This window comes from Columba livia, chromosome 12 (assembly GCF_036013475.1).
Source record: "Columba livia isolate bColLiv1 breed racing homer chromosome 12, bColLiv1.pat.W.v2, whole genome shotgun sequence".
NCBI lineage: Eukaryota > Metazoa > Chordata > Aves > Columbiformes > Columbidae > Columba > Columba livia.
Genome location: NC_088613.1, coordinates 9341168 through 9361272, shown reverse-complemented (window position 1 = coordinate 9361272; position 20105 = coordinate 9341168). Strand labels below are relative to the sequence as shown.

The 20105-nt window shown below is 43.3% G+C and overlaps 1 protein-coding gene across 7 annotated transcripts in view; it reads right to left on the bottom strand.

Moving 5' to 3' along the window:
* KIAA1210 (KIAA1210 ortholog) overlaps window positions 1–20105 on the bottom strand; it is a 113150-nt gene that overhangs the window by 73182 nt on the left and 19863 nt on the right. For 6 of the 7 annotated variants that reach the window (XR_010475672.1, XR_010475673.1, XR_010475671.1 and 3 more), the window contains 4 exons: window positions 10547–10623; window positions 5426–5594; window positions 2755–2884; window positions 105–263 (listed from right to left, as the gene is read on the bottom strand). Coding sequence is in view for 4 of the 7 variants with exons in the window: in XM_005500434.4 (XP_005500491.4) it covers window positions 105–263; window positions 2755–2884; window positions 5426–5594; window positions 10547–10623 (535 nt within the window). In the remaining 3 variants the exon portion in view is untranslated. Of the gene's footprint in view, window positions 1–104; window positions 264–2754; window positions 2885–5425; window positions 5595–10546; window positions 10624–15273; window positions 15466–20105 lie in introns of those variants that run through there. The other variant, XM_065077800.1, reaches the window with a different exon arrangement.

Below are 20105 nucleotides of genomic sequence, written 5' to 3'. Positions count from 1 at the left end.
TACCATCAGATTTTATCACAAGCAAGCAAGACGGTCTTCCCTCTTTCCAAGCGGATTTTATCTTTTCTGTACAGGCGGTCACTAAAGTGACACAATGATTATACCTTGATGGGTGAATCCGTCAGAACGTCATGAAGGGTTGAAATTTCAGGAGGGCTTCTAGGTAACCCATCATCTTCAGAAACAGCACCTGCATCCTCCAGTTTCTTTCCAGTTATAATGAGAGGAGGTGATCCAAACCTGATGTTCTGCTGCAACTGAAGCTGTGATTGAAAAGAAATTTAGAATATAGACTTTTGATGGCATTGTTTATAGGGGATATTTTGGGCACTTTTACTCCAGTTGCTCCCACTACGCATGCAGAATCTCTTAGTTAACAGACCATTTACAAAAGATATACATTAATAAAATTGTATTTAGTTACACTCATCAAGGACCCATCATTAGAACTGGCTTTGGTAAAAAATTAAAATAAAAATCAATTTTATTCAGTAAGTTACCCAAGACAGAAATTGCACCATTCCAGAATATGCACAGCAGTGTAAATCAGTTTCAATTTAAAAATTTAAAGATTCTGGATTTAAGTATTCTTTAAATAATTACATGGATCCAGATGTTCCGAATCGTCACACGAAGTATCGTCAGTCAGCAGTCCCCGAGCCCAGGTTTACGTGGTCAGCGTTCCTTCAAAGCCCTTCCAAACATTGGGACCTTGTCACCACCCTCTCCTGCACAAGCAGCTGAGTCCCACTTTTTATACAAAGATATATTAACCTCAATTTCTGGTCCACCCTAATGAATTGCTTGTTATTTTTCCCCAGCATCACATCCTGGTCCTGTCTACAGCAACAATGACAGCAGCAGCCAAGAGCAACTTTGTTTGTAAAAGAGTATGGGGATTCTTTTCCAAGATTGCACAAAAGAATGCTCTGGCAGGCCCTGACCCTAGAAAAATAAAACAGTCTGCAACCTCACAAGCAGCCAGATGTTCCCTCCAACTGAAAAAGTTCAGATCTCAGGAAACACCATTACTAAAATTCTTGGCTTAAGTCTGTCGGCTGTGTCAAAGCTGGAATAGAAACAAGGTCTGAAGAGAAACTTTGTCCTTCAACTAAAAACATTTCAACTGAATATTCCCAAGATAAATATGCAGACCTGTTTTTTCTGTGTCTTTGCTTATTAAACCAGAATGGGAAATTCTAGGCCTAATTCTGTGCTTTTCTGCAAGCTATGCATTCATTTCTGTCTCTGTAAAATAGATCCAAATAGCTGCCATTCTTATGCAGCAAGATTCACTTGCAATGCAATTCCTATAGGTCTAACAGCCACACAGGGCACACAATGTCACCCTTTAATCGACCAGTTCAAACCACTTTCTTGCCCTCTTACCCACAACAATCAGAGAAGTATCACCAGTACGGTCTGACTGATGACAAGCAGCACAAAGATTGCAATATATGGGCAAAACAAGACATACAACATACCTGTGCACTTCATGGGAAGGAGAATACAGAAAGTTAATTTTGCTTTTCCTTCTTTTCACAACCTCCCATCTTTGATTTATCAAATGTATTACACACAGACAGCAAAGTGTTGGGGGGGAAACTCTGAATTAACAGTCTGTCTTCTACTGGTAAAAGTTAATTTCCATTGCTAAGAAAATAACAGCTTTTGTTACTGCTTGGCTTTCATTCTGACAAGTGTCAAGCTCACAGAAAAAGGAGGTCTTTTATGGCTATAAAAATAGTGCTGGCACTATTATGTTACCATGCAGGATGACGGATGGATGAAGAAAGGGCACAGTGGACTGGAGATAGCATGAAAAGAGCTTTTTTCCCCAACAAAGTTCTGTCATGTATAAACATGATTTCTCCTGTTACTCCTATTGTTATATAAAAAACACCCTGAATTGAAGCTCAGCATATTTTGCAGTCTTATGGAGGAACAAGTCCCTCTGTGCATCTTTTATTACTTAACATGTGACGGAATTGTGTTTTGCAACATGAAGCTCACAATGAGCAAAGGAAGAATTTCAATGGCCTTTGGCTGCCTTATCAACAGTTTGTTTTCAGACTCTAGAAAAGTCTTTAACTTTTATCTCAGTGCTCAGAGCTGGGCAGTTATTTAAATGCAATTAATATAACCAACAGCTGATAAGGGAGCTGTCAAGGAGAGTTCAGTGTGTGCCTTGGAAAAAGGAAATGATCTAGCAGAATACTGTATTCTTTGCTGGCAGAGACTGGAAGAAATAAGGACATAAATAAAGCTGTCACTAAGAGTGCACTGACATATCCATCATCCCACACACTTACACAGCTGCTGGCGCTAGCATGTACAGTGAAAACACCACAGCCAGAATTGCCAAAAAGAATAACATATCAATAATATATAAAGAATAACAGTGTAAGGGACACGCTCAAGTATAAATAAATAGCCTTAACCCAAAAGCAGTAGCTATGAGGTAAAGAATGGAAATCCCATCGGAAGAGGACATGCTCATTAAGGAAAGTTTCCAAGAGTCTGTGGACTGAATCAATGTCACTCGCACACACTGAGACCTGGACAAGGCTGAAGTACCAGGACTGCTCAAAGAGGCAGCTTCCAAAAGGCAGAAGAGATCCAAAAGTAGTTAATCTGGCTTTGGACACTTTAAGCAACAAAATCTTAAGCCACACAGCAGAGGAATCAAGCGACATGGTTTCCTAGGAGACAGCTAACAGAGCAGCACCGTGAATGAGGGGAAGATGCTCTCACCTGCAAAGTTTTCACTCTTCCAGATTTGTTTTCCTGAGACAATGGGTCACCTGCCACATTTCCTGGTGCAGACTCAAAAATGAAGACGCTGTCATGGGACAAGGCTTTGTTTCCCATGCTTCCTTTGGGCCTGGGAAGGAAGGAATAGTGGTCAATGCACTGGGCACAGCTCTGCAACACCTCCCCGCACCACTTCGCCAGGGCCAGGGTGAGATGCATCTCATTTAACTTCAGATTTCTGCATGTTAGCTGTCTAAAACAGTCACTGCTAGCTCCTTTCATACTCAGAAGGGAGGAAGAAACACTTTGTAGGATGCTGCAAGCCCACTCCTTTTATTAGTGCTCGATGTAGGGGGAAGAAAGGTGACATGATTCCTTCGTGCAGCTGCTCTCTCAGAAACAAGTGCAGCCTGCCAAAGGAGTCAGTGTTCGTTACAAAAACCAGGACAATTTTACATATTGTCCCAGCAGTTTTTTCTGCTCATATCTTTTTAACTGGAATAAGACTATTTGGGACCCAATTTTCCTCTGTGTAAGGTCTTTTATGCTTTTGATGATACAGTCAATAAGTCATCCATGGCACATGGTTTAACTTTGCCATTAAGGTTTTCCATTTCCACCCAAAACTCGTGCCTCTCGGAAGATAAAGAGGCAGTGGCACACAATGCTCCCTTCACAGATGCCAAATCCCATTGACTCCCTACAGCCCCTTGACACCCGGGCACATCCCTCTGGCTGTTAAAAGCAGCATTTGGCACACATCGGGGATTGGTCTCTGGTTAGTATTCAGAAAAGTTAAATTCTAAAAAGATTACATGGTTAAACAACAACAACAAAAAAAAAAAGAAAACCAATGCTTCTGCCTCAAGAACAAACAAACAGCAGCATTGTTTGAGGATTGGTTTTGATATTCTGCATGCCAGAAATTGCAAAGCTCAGGGCCCTGCTATAAACCCTTCACAAGCTGCATTTCCACTGGCTTTCAGGATCAGGTTTTCCGAAGGATTACGTTGTTCAGTCTCTCTAGGTACTTACAAAGCGTGCTTATGCCATGAGGGGGCTGGGCATGACAGTGTTTTCAAGTAGCACAAACATATCCTCTGATTTTTTTTGGTAGTCCATCTATCTCTAATGCAAAGGGCAAAAACAGAGAGGTTTTACTCACTTCCTGATCTCTGATCTTGCAAAACAGTTCATAATCACTGGAGGACTGTGCTGAGGTAAACAGCAATTGGAATTGAAGTTTAAGGGCAAGAGAAAGAGTTTGCCCCCACACTGCCTCTGGAGCAGAGAGCTGATGTTAAGCCAGATCCCTGCTATGTGCTGATGGGTTAACTCAGCTGCTGCTAAGCTTTTTGGACTGGGTTAGCTGAGTCACTCTAATTGCCCTTACCCCAGGGGACTGGTGGTGTGGTCACTTACTCTGTTGCTGTTATGCTAACAAACAAAATAAAGAGATGATTGCTTCATTCCCAGATCATTTCCATGATACAGTTGCATAAACACAACAAAGAGAGTGGGGGAACGTGGGGCAAGGAGGAACAAGCACCCATGAGAAAGCACCATCTATAAGCTGTTCCACCAGAAGAAACGGCCAGGTCCACCAAATGCCTCATTTGATAATACAAAAAATTTGGCAGCGATGCCGATTTCAGCACGTCCTGCTCAAGTCACCTATTCGTGCCCTGTGCCAGTGTCACACCTGTCCAATGTCCCTTCCAACAAACACTGCAAACCACAGGAAGCGGCTGGGGTTTTGTCACACGTTGTTAACCTGCAGCTCCACAACCCAAGGTTTAGGGTAATCCAAAGGGAGGCCTGGCTGAGTGGCCAACAGGGGAGTGTGAGGAGGACGGGAAGCTGGAAAAAGACCAAATTATAGATTGCCAGATACTCATCCATTACACCCCTGGTAAGTGACATAGCCAGGTTCAGAGGGTTGTCCCACCCCAGATTCAGTCAGAGACTGCAGGGAAAGTGTTGTTAGGCTGATGGCCTCCGGTTATCAATGAAGCAGCCTTAGCAGTGCAAGCTATCAACTTGTATTAACACTAGCTGAAAGAAGGACAAGTTTTTGAACCAACACCATTCAGGGATCTGAGAATTGTTCTGGATGCAACTTAAGGACACCCACATGCACAGCCCTTCAGGGGCACCTGACACAAAACTAGAGGCCTCCGGTTTTATTTATACCTAAATGGCTATGTAAGAAAGTTGAAGCAGCAATGTCATACTGACAATACACCAAAAATACCTCTTTCCATTTACCCCAGCTATGACAGAGGGCACCATTTATGCTAAAAAACAGCAACTCAACCTCACACGTAATCTCTGTACTAGTACTACTCAATCACCATCCTCTTGGAAAGTTGCTGCTGATCTGACCTTCCAGGACACCTTTCAAACACTAAAACAAATCAAAACAACCTCTGCTATCTGCAGTTTTAGACTAAGAGGCTGGATCACCGCTGCCCCTGGCTGTCCTCCCCCTCCTCTCCAGCCTGGCTCTTCAAGCACTAGCAAAGAAAGAGGAAATTCCTGGAATTCCTTCATCAGCATTAGGACTTGTTTTGCACACACTTGGACAGAGGTTGCTCCTAACTCATGCTTCCATCCTACCGCTGAGAGAGGTCCGCTTTTATTTATATGTTTTCCTTCCCTGCCCGCTTACCCAGCCTCCTTCGGCGAGTGAAGCGCAGTAGTGTCGAGCACAGAGATGCTGACATCGCTGCTGGACTGGCTCGGTTTTAAATTACTCTCTCCCCTGGGAGGTGGAGGTTCTTTCCTTTTCTTCTTGGCAAAGAAGTTCTTGAAAGTCTGAAATCTGGATTTTTTCTTTCCTGCAACATGAGAAAAATGAAAATTTATGGAACTTGGAGGCGTTGGTTAGTTTAGAGAATGTTACCTCTTAAATTCTGGAGAAGTCCTCAAAGCTAGAGCAGTCCATTCAGTTTTAGTCAGCTCCTTTGTAAATAATTCAGTGCTGAAGTCTGGTGAAAGGTGAAGCTGCAGTTCTTACATTTGCTGCCCATAAAGCAACATTGGCTTTAAGCTGACAATAGTGTTGCTTACTTAGGTTCCCATTTATGAAAAATACACCTTATGTAGAGAATGCCTCTACCTACAATTGAACAGTGATCATGACAATCATACTTGACATATTTTCAATTAAAAAATTGATGTCTCTTATTGTTCGTTACTTAGCTCAGTTTAGTTCTGCTCTCTCTTCCCTCGCCGCTGTAAGGAGGCAACACCTGAAGGATGTTCAACATTTGGCAAAAAGACTGAGACTGGCAAAAGGATTTATAAACTCTAAACCCAAAGTATCTGTTTCCACATTAAACCACTGCCCCAAAATAAAATCAACACCTCCTCTAAGGACAATGGAGCAAACTTAAACTAAGACACTGCGCTGCAGGACTTGAAATCCTCAAACACAGCAGCTCTAAGAACAAAATTAGAAAACTTTTAATCTGATTTCAGATTTTCCATTGCCCAAATGAAAAGAAATACAAAAAGAACAAAATAAACCACACGAAATATCACTGATTTATTTCATTTTTAATAACCTAAGATACTTTACCATTCTTATTTATATTTTCTTTCAGCACACAAGTGCTGCATTTGGTCCCTTATGTTGAGGGGGCATTTTGGAGTGGTTTGGGGCAAACTGTTGTACTAAGACCCCCGTGATTGACTTAAATACATATGCAGAGCAATAACATCACTGCATATTTGGGCCAAATTCATTGTTCAATTAATACTTTATGGCAGTTGGCATAACAAATGCCCACAGCTGGAGGATTCCTTCATAAGCAAGGCATTATTTCAACACAATTATTGTCTTCTCGCAGCAATGATTTAGTCAGCGATGCTCTGTCTCAACGTGTGCCCTGTACGTGTAGGGAACTCTGCCAACAGGCCCGATCTGGGCTGAAGCTGTGCCACCACACAGCTGCACCACACAGCGCACACTTTGAGAAGTAAACAATGATGCCGAGATCTACTCACCCCGTCTGCTCCCCGCTCTCCAGAGCAGTGCCAGCACCATGCGTCAGGACATACAAGGACGCTGCTACACGGTCCGGCACGGGCTGGTGAAACCGTTCCTACCCCTGTACAGAGCAGTAGCAGCCAGGGAAGAGCTGCACGTTGCTCTGCAAGAGACTTGGGCTGTCACCGACAACAACCCTTCCAAGCCACGTAGAGCAAAACTATCAGTGGAGCCTCACTCACCTGAATAGCAATGGAATGTGGAGCTCCTATGGTGGGTTTATCAGTGGAAGATCTTTTTCTCTCCCACTGCTGCTTATCAGGCAGGAAGTGAAGGAGATAGTCACAGAAAACATACAGGTTATACTGCCTGCCCCAGACCACAGAGCTGACCCCAAGGGTTTTGGATTTGTTAAGACATTCACAGTACTCAACGGGTTTCATGCTGCGCCCATAGCAAGAACTGGTATGAGAAGACAGGTCACACAGTAACTGGAAGACCACAGTACCGCTCAAATAAAACAAGCGTGTTGAATGTCCCTTAGAGAATCTTTAGAAACAGCTCCCTACCACTACTGCCATTCATACCAGCAATTAGACAATGTACCTTGTATTGTACCAGGAAATTTGTCAAAGTTGAGTTGGTTTATTTTAAGTGAGCAAAAGAAAAGATTAAAAAGTTTCATGAAAGCAGTGCCCCAAAATTATCAAGTCAGCAATGTCTGCTATCGCAGTCCAGTGACTCTAAGAACAGAACAGCAGACTTTGATACGTGCAGAGAGCTTTGCAACCTGAAGGCGGTATAAATGAAAAACAAAGACATTGTCATGTCCACTGACAGTGGTATGGACGGAAAGAAAGTTTGATCCTAGTGCAAGTATTACCAATGAGCTTAATTAGATGCTTGTATTTCCAGAAAATCAGAGGAATCTCTGTGTGTGTGTGTGATGGCTTTTTGGTGTGTGTTTTGGGTTTTTGTAGTTTTGGTTTTGTGGTTTTGGGTTTGTTGTTGTTGTTGTCATTGGTTTCTTTTTTTAAGTGATCCTAAGGACATTTAAGAGAAACAGACGTAAGTCCTACCACAAAGGATAACATTGCCAAGGTACCACTCCAAATACTCATTTAGATCAGAAGTGGTGCTACCTGCATAATGGAGCCCATGGAAAGGATTTGCAAATGCTGCCAATGAGTTAAACCTCAGCTGGCGTGGGACAACACTTGGGTATCATTCCGCAAGGGTCTCCTCTCATACAGACACATCAGTCACTTCAGTGCCCTCTCCAGCCTCTAATTTGTTACTGATGTGCAGGGCACAGCCCCTCCAGCAATGATTCCCCTTCAGCAGCTTCAGATGACTGCGAAAACAGTGTTTCCCTGCAGTTCCAGAAGATGGGCACTTGCCATATTATTACACAAAATAAGATTAAAATCACCGCTAGACACTTAGTGCTGCATGCAGATGAAACCTGTGGGACTGCTGGATGTGAGAGCACTTGGCAATAGAGACACAGCTCAGAGAGACGGTGTTCCAATTCCTTTCCTGCTGCGAAGGGCCGTGCACTGGTTCCACACACCGTTAAAAGGATGCCACATTTATTTTAAAGGTGTCTACATTTCAGTGCACTATGAAGTAGCCCAACACATCTAAATTGGTAGAGTGCTCTATGATGCTTGAACTAATAATATGTAAGAGGATCTTATTACTTAAAATGGAAAAAATTCGCTGCATCACAAAAATCCAGTCAAAGCAAGGAGAGAAATTCCAAGCTTACACAACTATGTCTATTTGCCCTTTACCCACTGATGAATAATGACCCACGATTTCTGAATTCTTATGGCTGTCAATCTTCAATTTTATGGTCTTAAAAATAAAAGATTAAATTTAAAGGCTACTGCCCAAAAAAGCAAAAGCCTTCCCAAAACTCAGTTGCTTATGCTGTGATTTAGCCCGCTGTAACAGAAAAGGAGCAAGGGCAAGCACTTTTCTTTCTCTGTAAAGTTTGTTTCTTCTGTATTTTTTACTGTTTGTGTACCGCCTACTTCACTGTCTCTCCTGTGCACAGAGAGAATTAACACGTCTTTCTGCTCTTTGCATGGTTCTTGCCTATAACAAGATAGACGAAAAAAAGATGCTTTTTACTGTGGCAAATTGAGACTGTAAAAAGCACAGGGAATATATATTTATCATATTTAAATTAAACAGTTAATTTGGGGATCTTTTATGCTCTCTGACTTCCTAAGGTGTGTTCAGGACACATTTTCTACTTTTTCCTCAAATGCAAGGACTAGATCCTTCCACCAATAAAAACACAGTAAAAAACCAACCAACCAAACAAACAAATAAAAAAGAAACATGGGCAAGACTGTCAGAAAATACCGTGATTCTAACTTCATTTAAAAATACCTGATATTGCCAGAAAGACGATTAAGTCATGGAATTACGTAAGGCTAGCATTGTGTGCAGACAGTTTTTGGACTGTGACCTGCTTATGGCCATCAAGAAGGAGCAGCATGCCCTGGAAGCCCTCCACTACTAGTCAGACAATAAGGTAAACCTCAAGAAATTAATCTAATTGACTAGACTATGAAGGCTAGGCATTTTAGCCTCCTAGAGCCTTTACATCACAAGCCAACTGAAGCTATGAAAAGGGGAGGCAATCCTATATTACAGGGGAAGTAAATAAAAGATCCTGAGATGGCTTTACCAGGCTCCAGTCAAGTGTCTCTCAAATACTTCAGCAATACTGCAGCAGCCTTTACCTTCTTAAAATGTTGCTTCAGGTGGAGACAGAAATATTCCTGGTGGGTTTAGAGCCAACACTTAAGACAGCAAATCACCTCCTGCCTTCCCTGTCTCCTGGGTCAGAATTTGATCCATTTTCTGAATTGCATAGTGAATCCAAACACAACATTTACATGTGTGGGTTTCACACAAGTTCATCAACGTGCCATGGATACCACCGGACTATGTGATAAACTAGATAATAAATTTAATAAACCAGCCACTGCTGGGCATCCGTCATTACACTTTCTTCACCCCAATCTATCTGCCACGCAGAGTTCAACTGACAATCGCTTTGCCACTTGCTGCTTTCTTCTACCAACATTCTGATGGTGGCAAATGTATTTCTAAAGGACAACACAAGACACACTTTGAAACACAAACATGTAAGACAATTGTGAGACATTAGCCAAATAAAAGAAAAAAAGAAATCAAGTGATACGACAGCCACTTCTCCTGAAGTGCCTCAGCCACGATGCTGTTCTTCATATTCACCTGTCTCCTTAATAGACTGAACACTGGCAAAGGGGATTTCCTTTAATTATGACAATTCTTTGGTATAGTTAACACATTTTCCTTTCTTGCTTATGATTCCATTCCTTCAAGGCTGTTTGCGTCAGCCCATGCCACTGGATTAAAGAATAAGTAACAAACGGTTGTCTGTAGCCAGAAGCAGAGGAAGAGGCTGCAGTGGGGGCACCGATCCAGCTCCCACAAACAGAGGCTGAAGGCTCCACCAGAGAAGGCACCACAATCAGCCCTTCAAGCTCTAACATCCTGGTTTTGAAAATCCAAGCCAGAATCAGAAAGGAATACCCTCTATCAGGTTACAACCCTCCAGTACTGCACAGCGAAAGATCCCTCCTATAATATTGCCAGGTGACAAGACCATATTTTTTTTTTTACACTACAAAAAATAAAACCACACTGCAAAACAAGACACTACAGATCCCTCAACCCAAAGAAAACACTATTTGACTTCCAAATCAGCTATATACTCAGAGAAGAGCTGCTTACCTGTGCATTCTTCAACTGTGTCTCCTGTTTCAGGTGACTGTGTGACCTCTGTTGGCCCCGTAGCCATGATGTAGTCACTGAAATAGATATTAAAATCATCGGTTAAATTTTAGTCCATCTGCCCAGCATGAAGAAAGAACGTGACTGGGTCCTTTCTGAAACCGCATACCTAAATGTTTATCACAAACACAGCTCGCACACTTTTTGGCACTTCAGCCACAGAACTTTTCCTCATTTTTCAGTAACGTTTCCCCAGCCAAAACTAACGAACCAGTCTAAATCCTTGCCATTACCTCTCTCTTTTTAGGAAACCAGGATCAAAGTTTTCATTAATGAAAGATGTCATTAAACTTGCTCAGCAAAGACTATCATGCTTCCCAGTCTCAGAATAATGAGCTTTTATGATTGCTTTTTGCTAGAGAGTGCCAGCCCCATGCTACTGTAAAAAACATCCTAGGTAAGTGCTCTGCTGCCGAGGGTTCATGTGTTACAGTGTCCTCACAGCAGGGACCAGGCTAATCTGTCAGCATTGTTAAAATTAGTTAAGCATCAGCACTGAGGCATCATCCTCGGCTATGCTACATTTGTGGAAACCAATAGATCAAATTTATTTTGGATGCAGTGCAATCAGCTTTTAGCCACAAGCTTTGAAACCTTATCGCGAGCACGGCTATTGATCAACCAAATTAGTTGATGGCATCATCTTCCTCTCTGATGAAAACAAAAGTTCAGCCTAGTTTTAAGATCATTCAATGTTAACTGGCTCCACTTTATATTTTCCAAGACTCCTACATGGGTGTCTGTCACAGACAAAGGAACTGAGCAGCAGACCACACGAATTACAGGACAAATGTCAAGTAACAATGGAAATGTGACAGTTTAGCAGGGTGGCTCATAAATACTGTCCTTTATTATGGGATATATCTAGGTGATACATTTACACAGTTAGCAGTTCCAGTACGCTGTGTCAGGACCTAAAGAGTAAGAAATCTTTACAAACAAATGAAAACAGGAAGGGAAATGCATTTGAAATAAAACATCAAGGAAGCATTCAACAAATTTACAAGGAGAAACTGGCAAGTCCCCAAACTCAAGCTTATTTCCACAGAATGTGAGTTGGCCGGACATTTGGCCCATTTAGACCCCTAACTTCTGCTTTACCCACCTTCAATAAATCCAAAGCAAGAGCAAATGCTGCTTTCAGATCCACCTTTGTTTATATCAACTCTACATTTATTTATATCACTCTATCATCTCAGCTGCTCGATCAAAATCCTTCCAGCCTTTGGCGATATTTTGACCACTGTGCTTACTACAACTGCAAGCATTTATTTCCAATATTTTAGACAAGTAGAACTATAATTGCAAAGCTGTTCAGCTCCAAGGCAGTCTCTTCACAATCAAATAATCTCCTGCATTAATTCAATTTTATAGCTGAGTTCCCTGGGGCATATCGAGGTCAAGTGTCAATTGCATTGGTTGTTTGCAAACATGGCCCATTTAGGACCTAATGGTTTGGTGCCTTTGTATTCCTCATCACAGGATCATCTTTTTACAGTGAACTGGACAGTGACTTGAGGTGAGGGAAACCATCACAGGTTTTTCCAAGCCTTAAGTTAGCAAGCATTTAAATGACAAGGGAGAAAAAAAATATTTACAGCAAAGTGTAAATTCCATCATTAAAAGCTTGATGACATACCTGAAGGCAAGTTAGCAATTAGACAATACACTTCAACCCGGTGGCAGTAAGCTGTACTTTACAGAGAACAGCTAGCAAACATTCAGAGCAACAAACCCTAGCCTGGGGATCAACGTCATGGAGAAAAAGAGGACAAATCCCCATCAATACCAATACATGTGAGTGCACAGGCATTAACTGATCGAACCTTCGGACATGCACCACTTCCAGGCCTTAATGACAGCTGACAGATGCAGTGTCAGATGTGTCGATACCATGTCCGTTCGGTTCAATCAGCTGTACTAACCATGTGCACCCTGAGAGCTCTCTCAGAGCATTGCACCACTGCAGACGAAGTTTTAAACAAATACTGTATGCATATTGATTTTAGGGATCAAAATATCAGGTGAAATAAAGGGCCTTTTGGAGTAGTATTTCTGTACTCTTCAGGCTGGGAGATGCCAGCAGACAGCTGGGAGAAGGAGCCCGCAGGGGCACGAAGGAGACGGTCTCCTGGGTGGGGGAGACGTGGAGGCAGAGACAGACTGACAGCTCCGGCAGCCAAGGCAGGAGAGCGGTCATGTCCCACCTACTGTTTGCTTCCCACTAGAAGTGAAACACTGGGCACATTTCCCCAGTCTACAATTTTCTAATCATGTTCTTAACCCTCTCTCAAATAGTATTTGCCGCCCCTGCATACGCGCAGGGCTCCTGCTGCAGAGGGACAGCACAAACGAGATGCTCGGTCTCTGCCAGTCACCTTGAAAGCCCCAGCCCTGGCCAGTGAGTTTACTGCAGCCATTCCTGTGTAAAGCCACGGAAAAGACTGAAAGTTTACTGAGAGCGGCAAGGACTGAACACACAGTGTTCACCTCTCCTTGCACAGGGTGATAGGCTGCGTTACTGCACCTATGGATTAATCAGTTACTTGCAAACAGTCAAGTGCCTTCCTGTATAGCTGCAATCACAATAATAAACCTGTCGATACCATACCCTACTTGCATTGCCAGGGTGTATTTTAAAGCAATAAAACTCCTACAAAGTCGCAGGGTTTGCTTTACTCTCAAAGCAGGGAACCGCACCTAGCTAGCAACCATCACTGCCCTCACCTGGTTTGATGGTTTAGATCTAGGCTCCCTGCTATCCCATACAAAACTTCCATTAATAACCCTATTGTGTTGCATTCGCTTGGATCTCTTCATTGAAGGAACTAATGAGTCTTAAGACAAAAAAGTATTTTCCAGGAGCAGGAGAAATATCCTTGTCTGCCTTTTACAAACTGGGGCAACTGGACAGATACTTGGAGTGTTCTGTGGGAGGGCAGTGACAGGGCAAAAGAAATCAAGTCCCAGGGTGATGTTGTGACCGTTCCCTTTTCCCAGCTGAGTACATTGCTGAACATGTACATTCTATGGGGGGGGTGGGAAATGCTACAAGAAAAAAAGACAATTCCCTTTCACTGCTTGGTTTGTGTATTTAAGGACTCCTGGGAAGTTAACATTGTACAGGACTCAAATTTCCTGCATTTAACAAAGGCCCAAGACAAACAGAAACACTTTCTGCTCGGCCTCACAAAAGGGACACAACCTCCTTGCTGTCTCTCCAGCACAGAAGACTTGGAGACTGCACAGCAAGGCTCCTACCCCACCTTTAGTGTTTCTTCAGCTTCAGCCCCATGTTTCTGTATAAGCATTCCAGAAGGCCTTATGACAGAGAGATCAAAGGAGATGCTGAACCCTGAACAGCCTCTTTCCTAATAAATAAATGCTTGAGGAAATAAAGACTCAAGAATATAAGGCAATGCATTCAGTTAGCATCTTCATTGCCTATAGAAGACAGACAATGGCAAGCAGCCAAGAGAAATAAGTGAAATTTTTGCCTGGAGCTTTTAAAGACAAATTTCCTTCAGGATACACAAATAATTTGAAATCAAGCCTATGCTCCAGATTTTGGGAGGCACACTTTGCCCAGCAAGATGGCAATGCAGGTTCTCCCCTCCCCCAGAATACACTTCAAGCTACTGCAGGACCTCAGAGAAAGCCCCTCCATTTCTGCTGAGCACCAGCCTTCACAAAAACACAGAATGAAGGATGGCTTCATATCCAGATTACATTTTGCAGCAAAAGGTGAGTGACAGGTTAAATTTCTACTCTGTCTTCTTAAAGCACATTGGAGGACTTTGTTCTGACGCGATGTGGTTTATTGCTTTCCTCTCTGAGAGCCCTACAAGCAAACTATCAATGAATTAGTTAATCCAATGACAGTAAACGAAGTTTACCCTCTACAGTTCCACAGAACAGGATTTTCGGAGTCAATCACAAAGCAATAGCAGAGCCAGCAAGATTTCTATTCAATTTTCACATCCCTTGAGCATATCAGAAACCCAACCAACACAGCTCCTTTGCTCTCCAGGAGTTGAGCAAATTGCACTTCAAGGTCCCCATTCAGGGAACAAGCTGAATGGTGTGAGATCCCACAAACAACTCTGCTGAAACAGGGCACGACCCAACCAGACAGCAGGAACTGAGGTCTGACCTTGCCCAGCTGATCCCATTGTACTCCTGTACAGTGCAGTGTTAGGAGGACGAAATTCCCAGGTTTATTGCCAGCCTCTAGTTGGAATGTCCCTTGCCAGACTGTGACTGTTTTAGGTAAGAGAATAGCACAGACAGCAGTTTACTTTAGGACTCCTGCCACTGCCTCCACTGATAATGGTGAGGGGAGGACTCCGCAAAGTTAATGAATATTGGTCTTGTAATTTTTCATGGAAGGAGGGGGAGTTTAAGAAAGTTTAAAGTCCTTTTCCAACGATCATAACTCATACAGCAATAGTAGCCCTCAGGAAGTCTGGATAAGCAACTAGATAATATCAACAAAATACTCTCCCAGGATCAAGTAGGAGGTCATAATTCCCCAAAGCAACAGACAACATCCAGCTCCTAACTTTGACAAGGTACGCAGAGCAAACAACCATTCACATAGAGATCTATTCACAGCTACCACACTTTGCATTCAGACAACACCCCCTCACCGCCCCCTGTCCCCACACCTTGACTTCTCCAAGAGGCTTGTCAGAAGACAGGTCCCAGTGTGCTGAACTCTTTCTACCTAAATCTGCTTTGAGAAGCCTCAGTCTGACAGTGATTCTGAAGAATTTCTGCTATTCAGCAGTGCCTGAAGCATTATGTGCCGCCCTCCTAGTGAGAGTGTGTGTAACACTAATGGAAAGCAGCTGGTGGGCTGAGGCTGACTTAAAAAAAAAAGTACCAGGAGGAAATGCCTTTCATACAGTCACACAGGCTCCGTCTGTAATTGTGTGAGAAGCCAAAAGGATAAGAAGGGGGAAGGGCAAACGAGACAAAAACATTTATAAGCTACTACAGAAACTAGTGGAAATGCACAGTGTTGCCAGTCTGGGAACTGAGAGAGTAAATGCCTCTGTCCCCTGCCCCGGCCGTGCCATTTGCTCAATCGCTGCAGAACGGTGTCCCTGCTGGTGGGGACAGCACTGCAGCACACACAGACCTGTGTCACCTCAAACCCGAGGCCGGCACCAGCAGCAGTTGGTACTCAGCTCGAAAAGGCCAAACTGAAGCTTGAGTTCCGCAGCTTCACAACACTTGGCACCCATGCCAGAGAGATGAACCTGTTCTGGACATGACACTTCAAGCTGCCCTCATACACCTAGTTACCCTGCAGTGCTCATGAGCACAACCTTGTCTTGTTGCTGTCAACATGAGGATCTCCACTGCAAGTTTGCCTCCATTCAGATAATAGAGCAAATACCTACCTGTTTGCCAAAAGCTGAGTAAAATGTTTCTGAATAGCCCACCCATGTAATAATCTATCACCTAGTTTTTCCAGTGCATTTTCTGGTCTGCACCAATCAGAAGAAATGTGTCAGAACTTTGCTCAAATCAAGACTGGCACCAAAATAGTCATGACCTAAGCACACACAAGAGTTCAGCCAATATTTTGGATCCAGACTGCCTCTATTTTAAAGGAATGTACAATAATTGACCCGGTTGAATTGCACCATTTGGCATTAACATAGGAATAAGTCAGTGCTTTCCCCATGTAGTAATGCTTTTTCTTTACACTACCACACTGAGGAAATGTCAGGAAACAGCTGGAATGAGGATCTTCTTCCACTCTTCCTAAAAAGAAGTAAAAGAAGCAGCAAAATCATCCAGCAACTGTGCGAAGCAGCTTGAACATTGCCAGCAGCAGGAGACACATTCAGAACTACTTGACACGGATAAATATGGAGCAGTTAGGAAGGAGGGAGACCAGGCATTTAAAAATCAACAGGGATGGAACCCAAGGCTGCCTTTGCCAGTTGGGGAGCTACATCCAGTAAGCATTACTGCCTTTGGAAATAGTTTCAAGAGCAAAGCAACAGGAAATGTCAAGCCACTATCACTAAACAGCAGACATGCCTCATGCTACCAGAGTCAAGATGTCAGAGTGTCAAATACGGGAATAAAAGTAAAGCTTACTGTATCTGCCTTTTCATGTGGCAAATTCCATAAATATGCATAATCCTCCACCCCAGGCCTGAGTGATGGGCCTATTCAGCCACTGTTTTCTAGCTTTCACCCCCTCTCCAAACTTCTAGTTCATTTTGTTCCGCCTGTGATCTCCCAGCATAAAGTTGCATGACTGATATCTGGCCTGTGGTGTGCAGAGCCCTGGGAGCCCACGGGCGGCTCTGTGGGGATCAGCAAAAGGACTTTACCATCAGGTGGCTTCAACATGCACTACAGGAGCTTGAAAAACTGCGCGTCTGAGAAAACTCCATGGAAATTGCCAATATCTGCAGACTGTGAAGGTGACAACTATTAGTTTAGACATTAAAATCTCTGAGACAGAGCTCATCTTTTAAACATCTCCTAGCAGATGGAGACTACTGAGCTAGGACTTGGGAAAGCTGGCTGATTTTCCTGGCTCTGTCACTGGGTAACAGGGAAAATTGCTGGATTGCTGACAGTAGCCAAGTTATTTATCGTGCAGCTTTGAGATTCTTTACCTGTAGCATCGCGATGGTCACAGGGAACACCTGGAAAGCTTAACGAGCCCTATGAAGGAGCAAAGCACCAACCTCTGCTAAGGGAGACCAGCACGCTGGAGTCGGACCGATTGACACTGCTATCAAGGGCTACCACTACAGAAAAGACAAATAACAGAGGCCATAAAATTTCACAAGAGTAGCCTGCATATCTGCCATGCCCCTATATTTGAGTCTCACACTGATTTCCAAGGTCTTATTTTCCCAATATGTGAAAAATCATTACATCCTGGGGCCAAATGAAGTGTCTGGAGACATTTTTACCAAATTAAGCTGTCTGAATATTGGAGGGGAAATGAGGCTGAAACAATAGCAAACTGAACGCCAGAACTGAAACATGGGACTTCAAGCTATGTCTAAAGCTTTCCTTTTTTAAGGTTTTTCCAAAACAGTCACTTATTCTTCAATTTGTATGTTAAAGAGCAGCTCAAGGATGGGGGAAAAAAAAATCTTCAGGTAGATCAAACTTCCCAGGATGTATTTCTTCCAAGAGGAGTTAATATAGATATTTAATGCCCAGGAATCCAAAGTGCACTGAAAAGAAAGGAGAAGCGAAGAGAAATTTCCAGGGCTAACTGTGTTACAAATTTTCACTCTGAAGATCAAACTGTCATAAAAACAGCCAGCCATCTTTTGGCCATAAGAGAGCAAATAAAATGCAGGCTTTGTGGTCTCAGAAGCTGCCTTTGGCAGGGAGCTCAGGAAACCTCTCTTCTTGTGAAGTCCCAAAACCTACTTGGGGCAACGTCTACTGCCTGTGCACACACAAAAATAACAACAGGGCCAGCTCCCTCCTGTGCTGAAACACACTGTGTCCGGCTGGCTAAACCCCCTGAGCTCCCACTGCCCATGAGTGTTTCTGGAATCCAGACCCCGTTTTGGCTGCCGATCGAGGGAGGCCTGGGGCGGCCCCCACACTTGCAGAAGGAGCAATTCGGGAGCTGTGTGGGGAGTCCGGGGGTCCCTCTTCTTGTGCTCTACAGGAAATCTCCGGCTGTCCCTGCTCTTCTCTTCTGGCTGCTCTCTCTCTCAGGCAGCTTCTAAGTACCCTTGCTCTGGAAGCACATGGAGAACTGAGAGCCAAGGGAGATCGTGCATGTGCTTAAAGCAGCCCCTGAGGCATTTCTGTCCCAAGGGCATCTGCTGACTTTTCTCTTTAGTATGAGTAACCGCTAAAAAGGGATCTTACTTCTCTGGGATTCCATCCACAAATACCTCTCTAAAATAGGATCATCTAAAATAAGATTATCTGAGCTAATGCTGTTTTGCACCAATGGACTACCAAGCTGTATTCAACTGTGTTTTGAAGAAGGCGGCACAGCAGCATCAGGGAGCAGAGAGGGTACGTGACAGTAGGAAAAAAGGACACAAGATGGGATACTGACAAGTAGGTAGCTGGAAGAGGGGAAAGGAACCAGATGGGAACAGACATTCTGTAAGATCTTCACAGGCCAAGGCTGCAAGAAAGAAACCAATAATATGACTTGTATTTTTTGAAGGAAAAGCAATGAAAATTCAACTTCTGGAACATTCTCTTCACTAAACTGAGATGATGGAAAGCAGTTTGACTGCGAGAGCGAACCAACAAACAATCCCTCTGTACCTCTGTCATATCTGTATTTTCCCACATACACAGATAGCTTGATGATTCACATGATGCCTGCATCAATTCTGAGCTAGAGTGTTCAAAAGCATCCCATTTATATCCGAACTACTGTGTGGATCAGAACTGCGTCGTTAGATGAGTGATACTTACAAGCCTGGCAAAAGTGCAGTTACATATTTCTGAGAATGAATAAGCATAAATGAATTCATAATGAATAAAAGTCAAACATTCGGTTCCCTAATTAGCACCAGATCCTTGAAACTCGGAGGCCAAAAGAAACAACCACCACAAAAATTTGAAGCTGGAATGCTGCCTTAGCTCTGGCTGGATGGTTAAAAAGCAAAATCAGGCAGCTCGGTCTGCACAGCCAAGTTACACGGCTCTGACCACGAGTGCTACAACCCCCTCCAGCAGTCACAGAGACACCAGCATGGTGACAGGGTACGACAGCCCACAGAATGTCTCGATACCTGTGCACATATACACGTGCAGCAGCACGCACTGTTGTAACGATACAGTTAAAAAATGAATAATGGCGCGTGTGGCCCCCATCTCAGCTACTTCGTGTACATCGTGTTGGAAATGTTCAGCTGTTAGCACAACCCTGACTGTTGACGCGGTGACGAACAGTGACAGCTCAGCATCTGCAAGCAAAATCAGACAGGGTATTAACTGACTTGTTTGTTTGTTTAAACAGTGACTCCCACAATGAAGCCTCGGAGGGCCACCTGCTATCTTGATACAAATAATTACTAATAATAGAACAAGATACAAAGATAAATAAATAAATAAATAAATCTGCAGTTAGTATTTGCTGTATCCAAAATACTGCTTAAAACTCCTTGATGCATAATAGTTTTACTAACCTTGAAACTACAACAGTTTTAATGCGGAACTATAAACTTGGATTACGTTACAGTGGAGCACCTTGTGCTCAACTGTTTTCTTACAGCAGCAACCCCTAAGAGAAATGGGGGAAGGAGGGAGAGGGGAATCAACCCTGCAATCACCTTGGGGATTTTTCCTGTCTCCCCACAGACTTATCTCAGATTTTCCCAAGGTTGGCTGGTAATCAGCTCTAGCTGCCCTACACCAGCTCAGGTAGGTTATCTACTGGAAGTACAGCTTAGACCTACCACACTTTTGTCTTGCATGTCTATAGCCACATTCCATCTTCTAAAGCCAATTATAGGCCTTCATATCACAA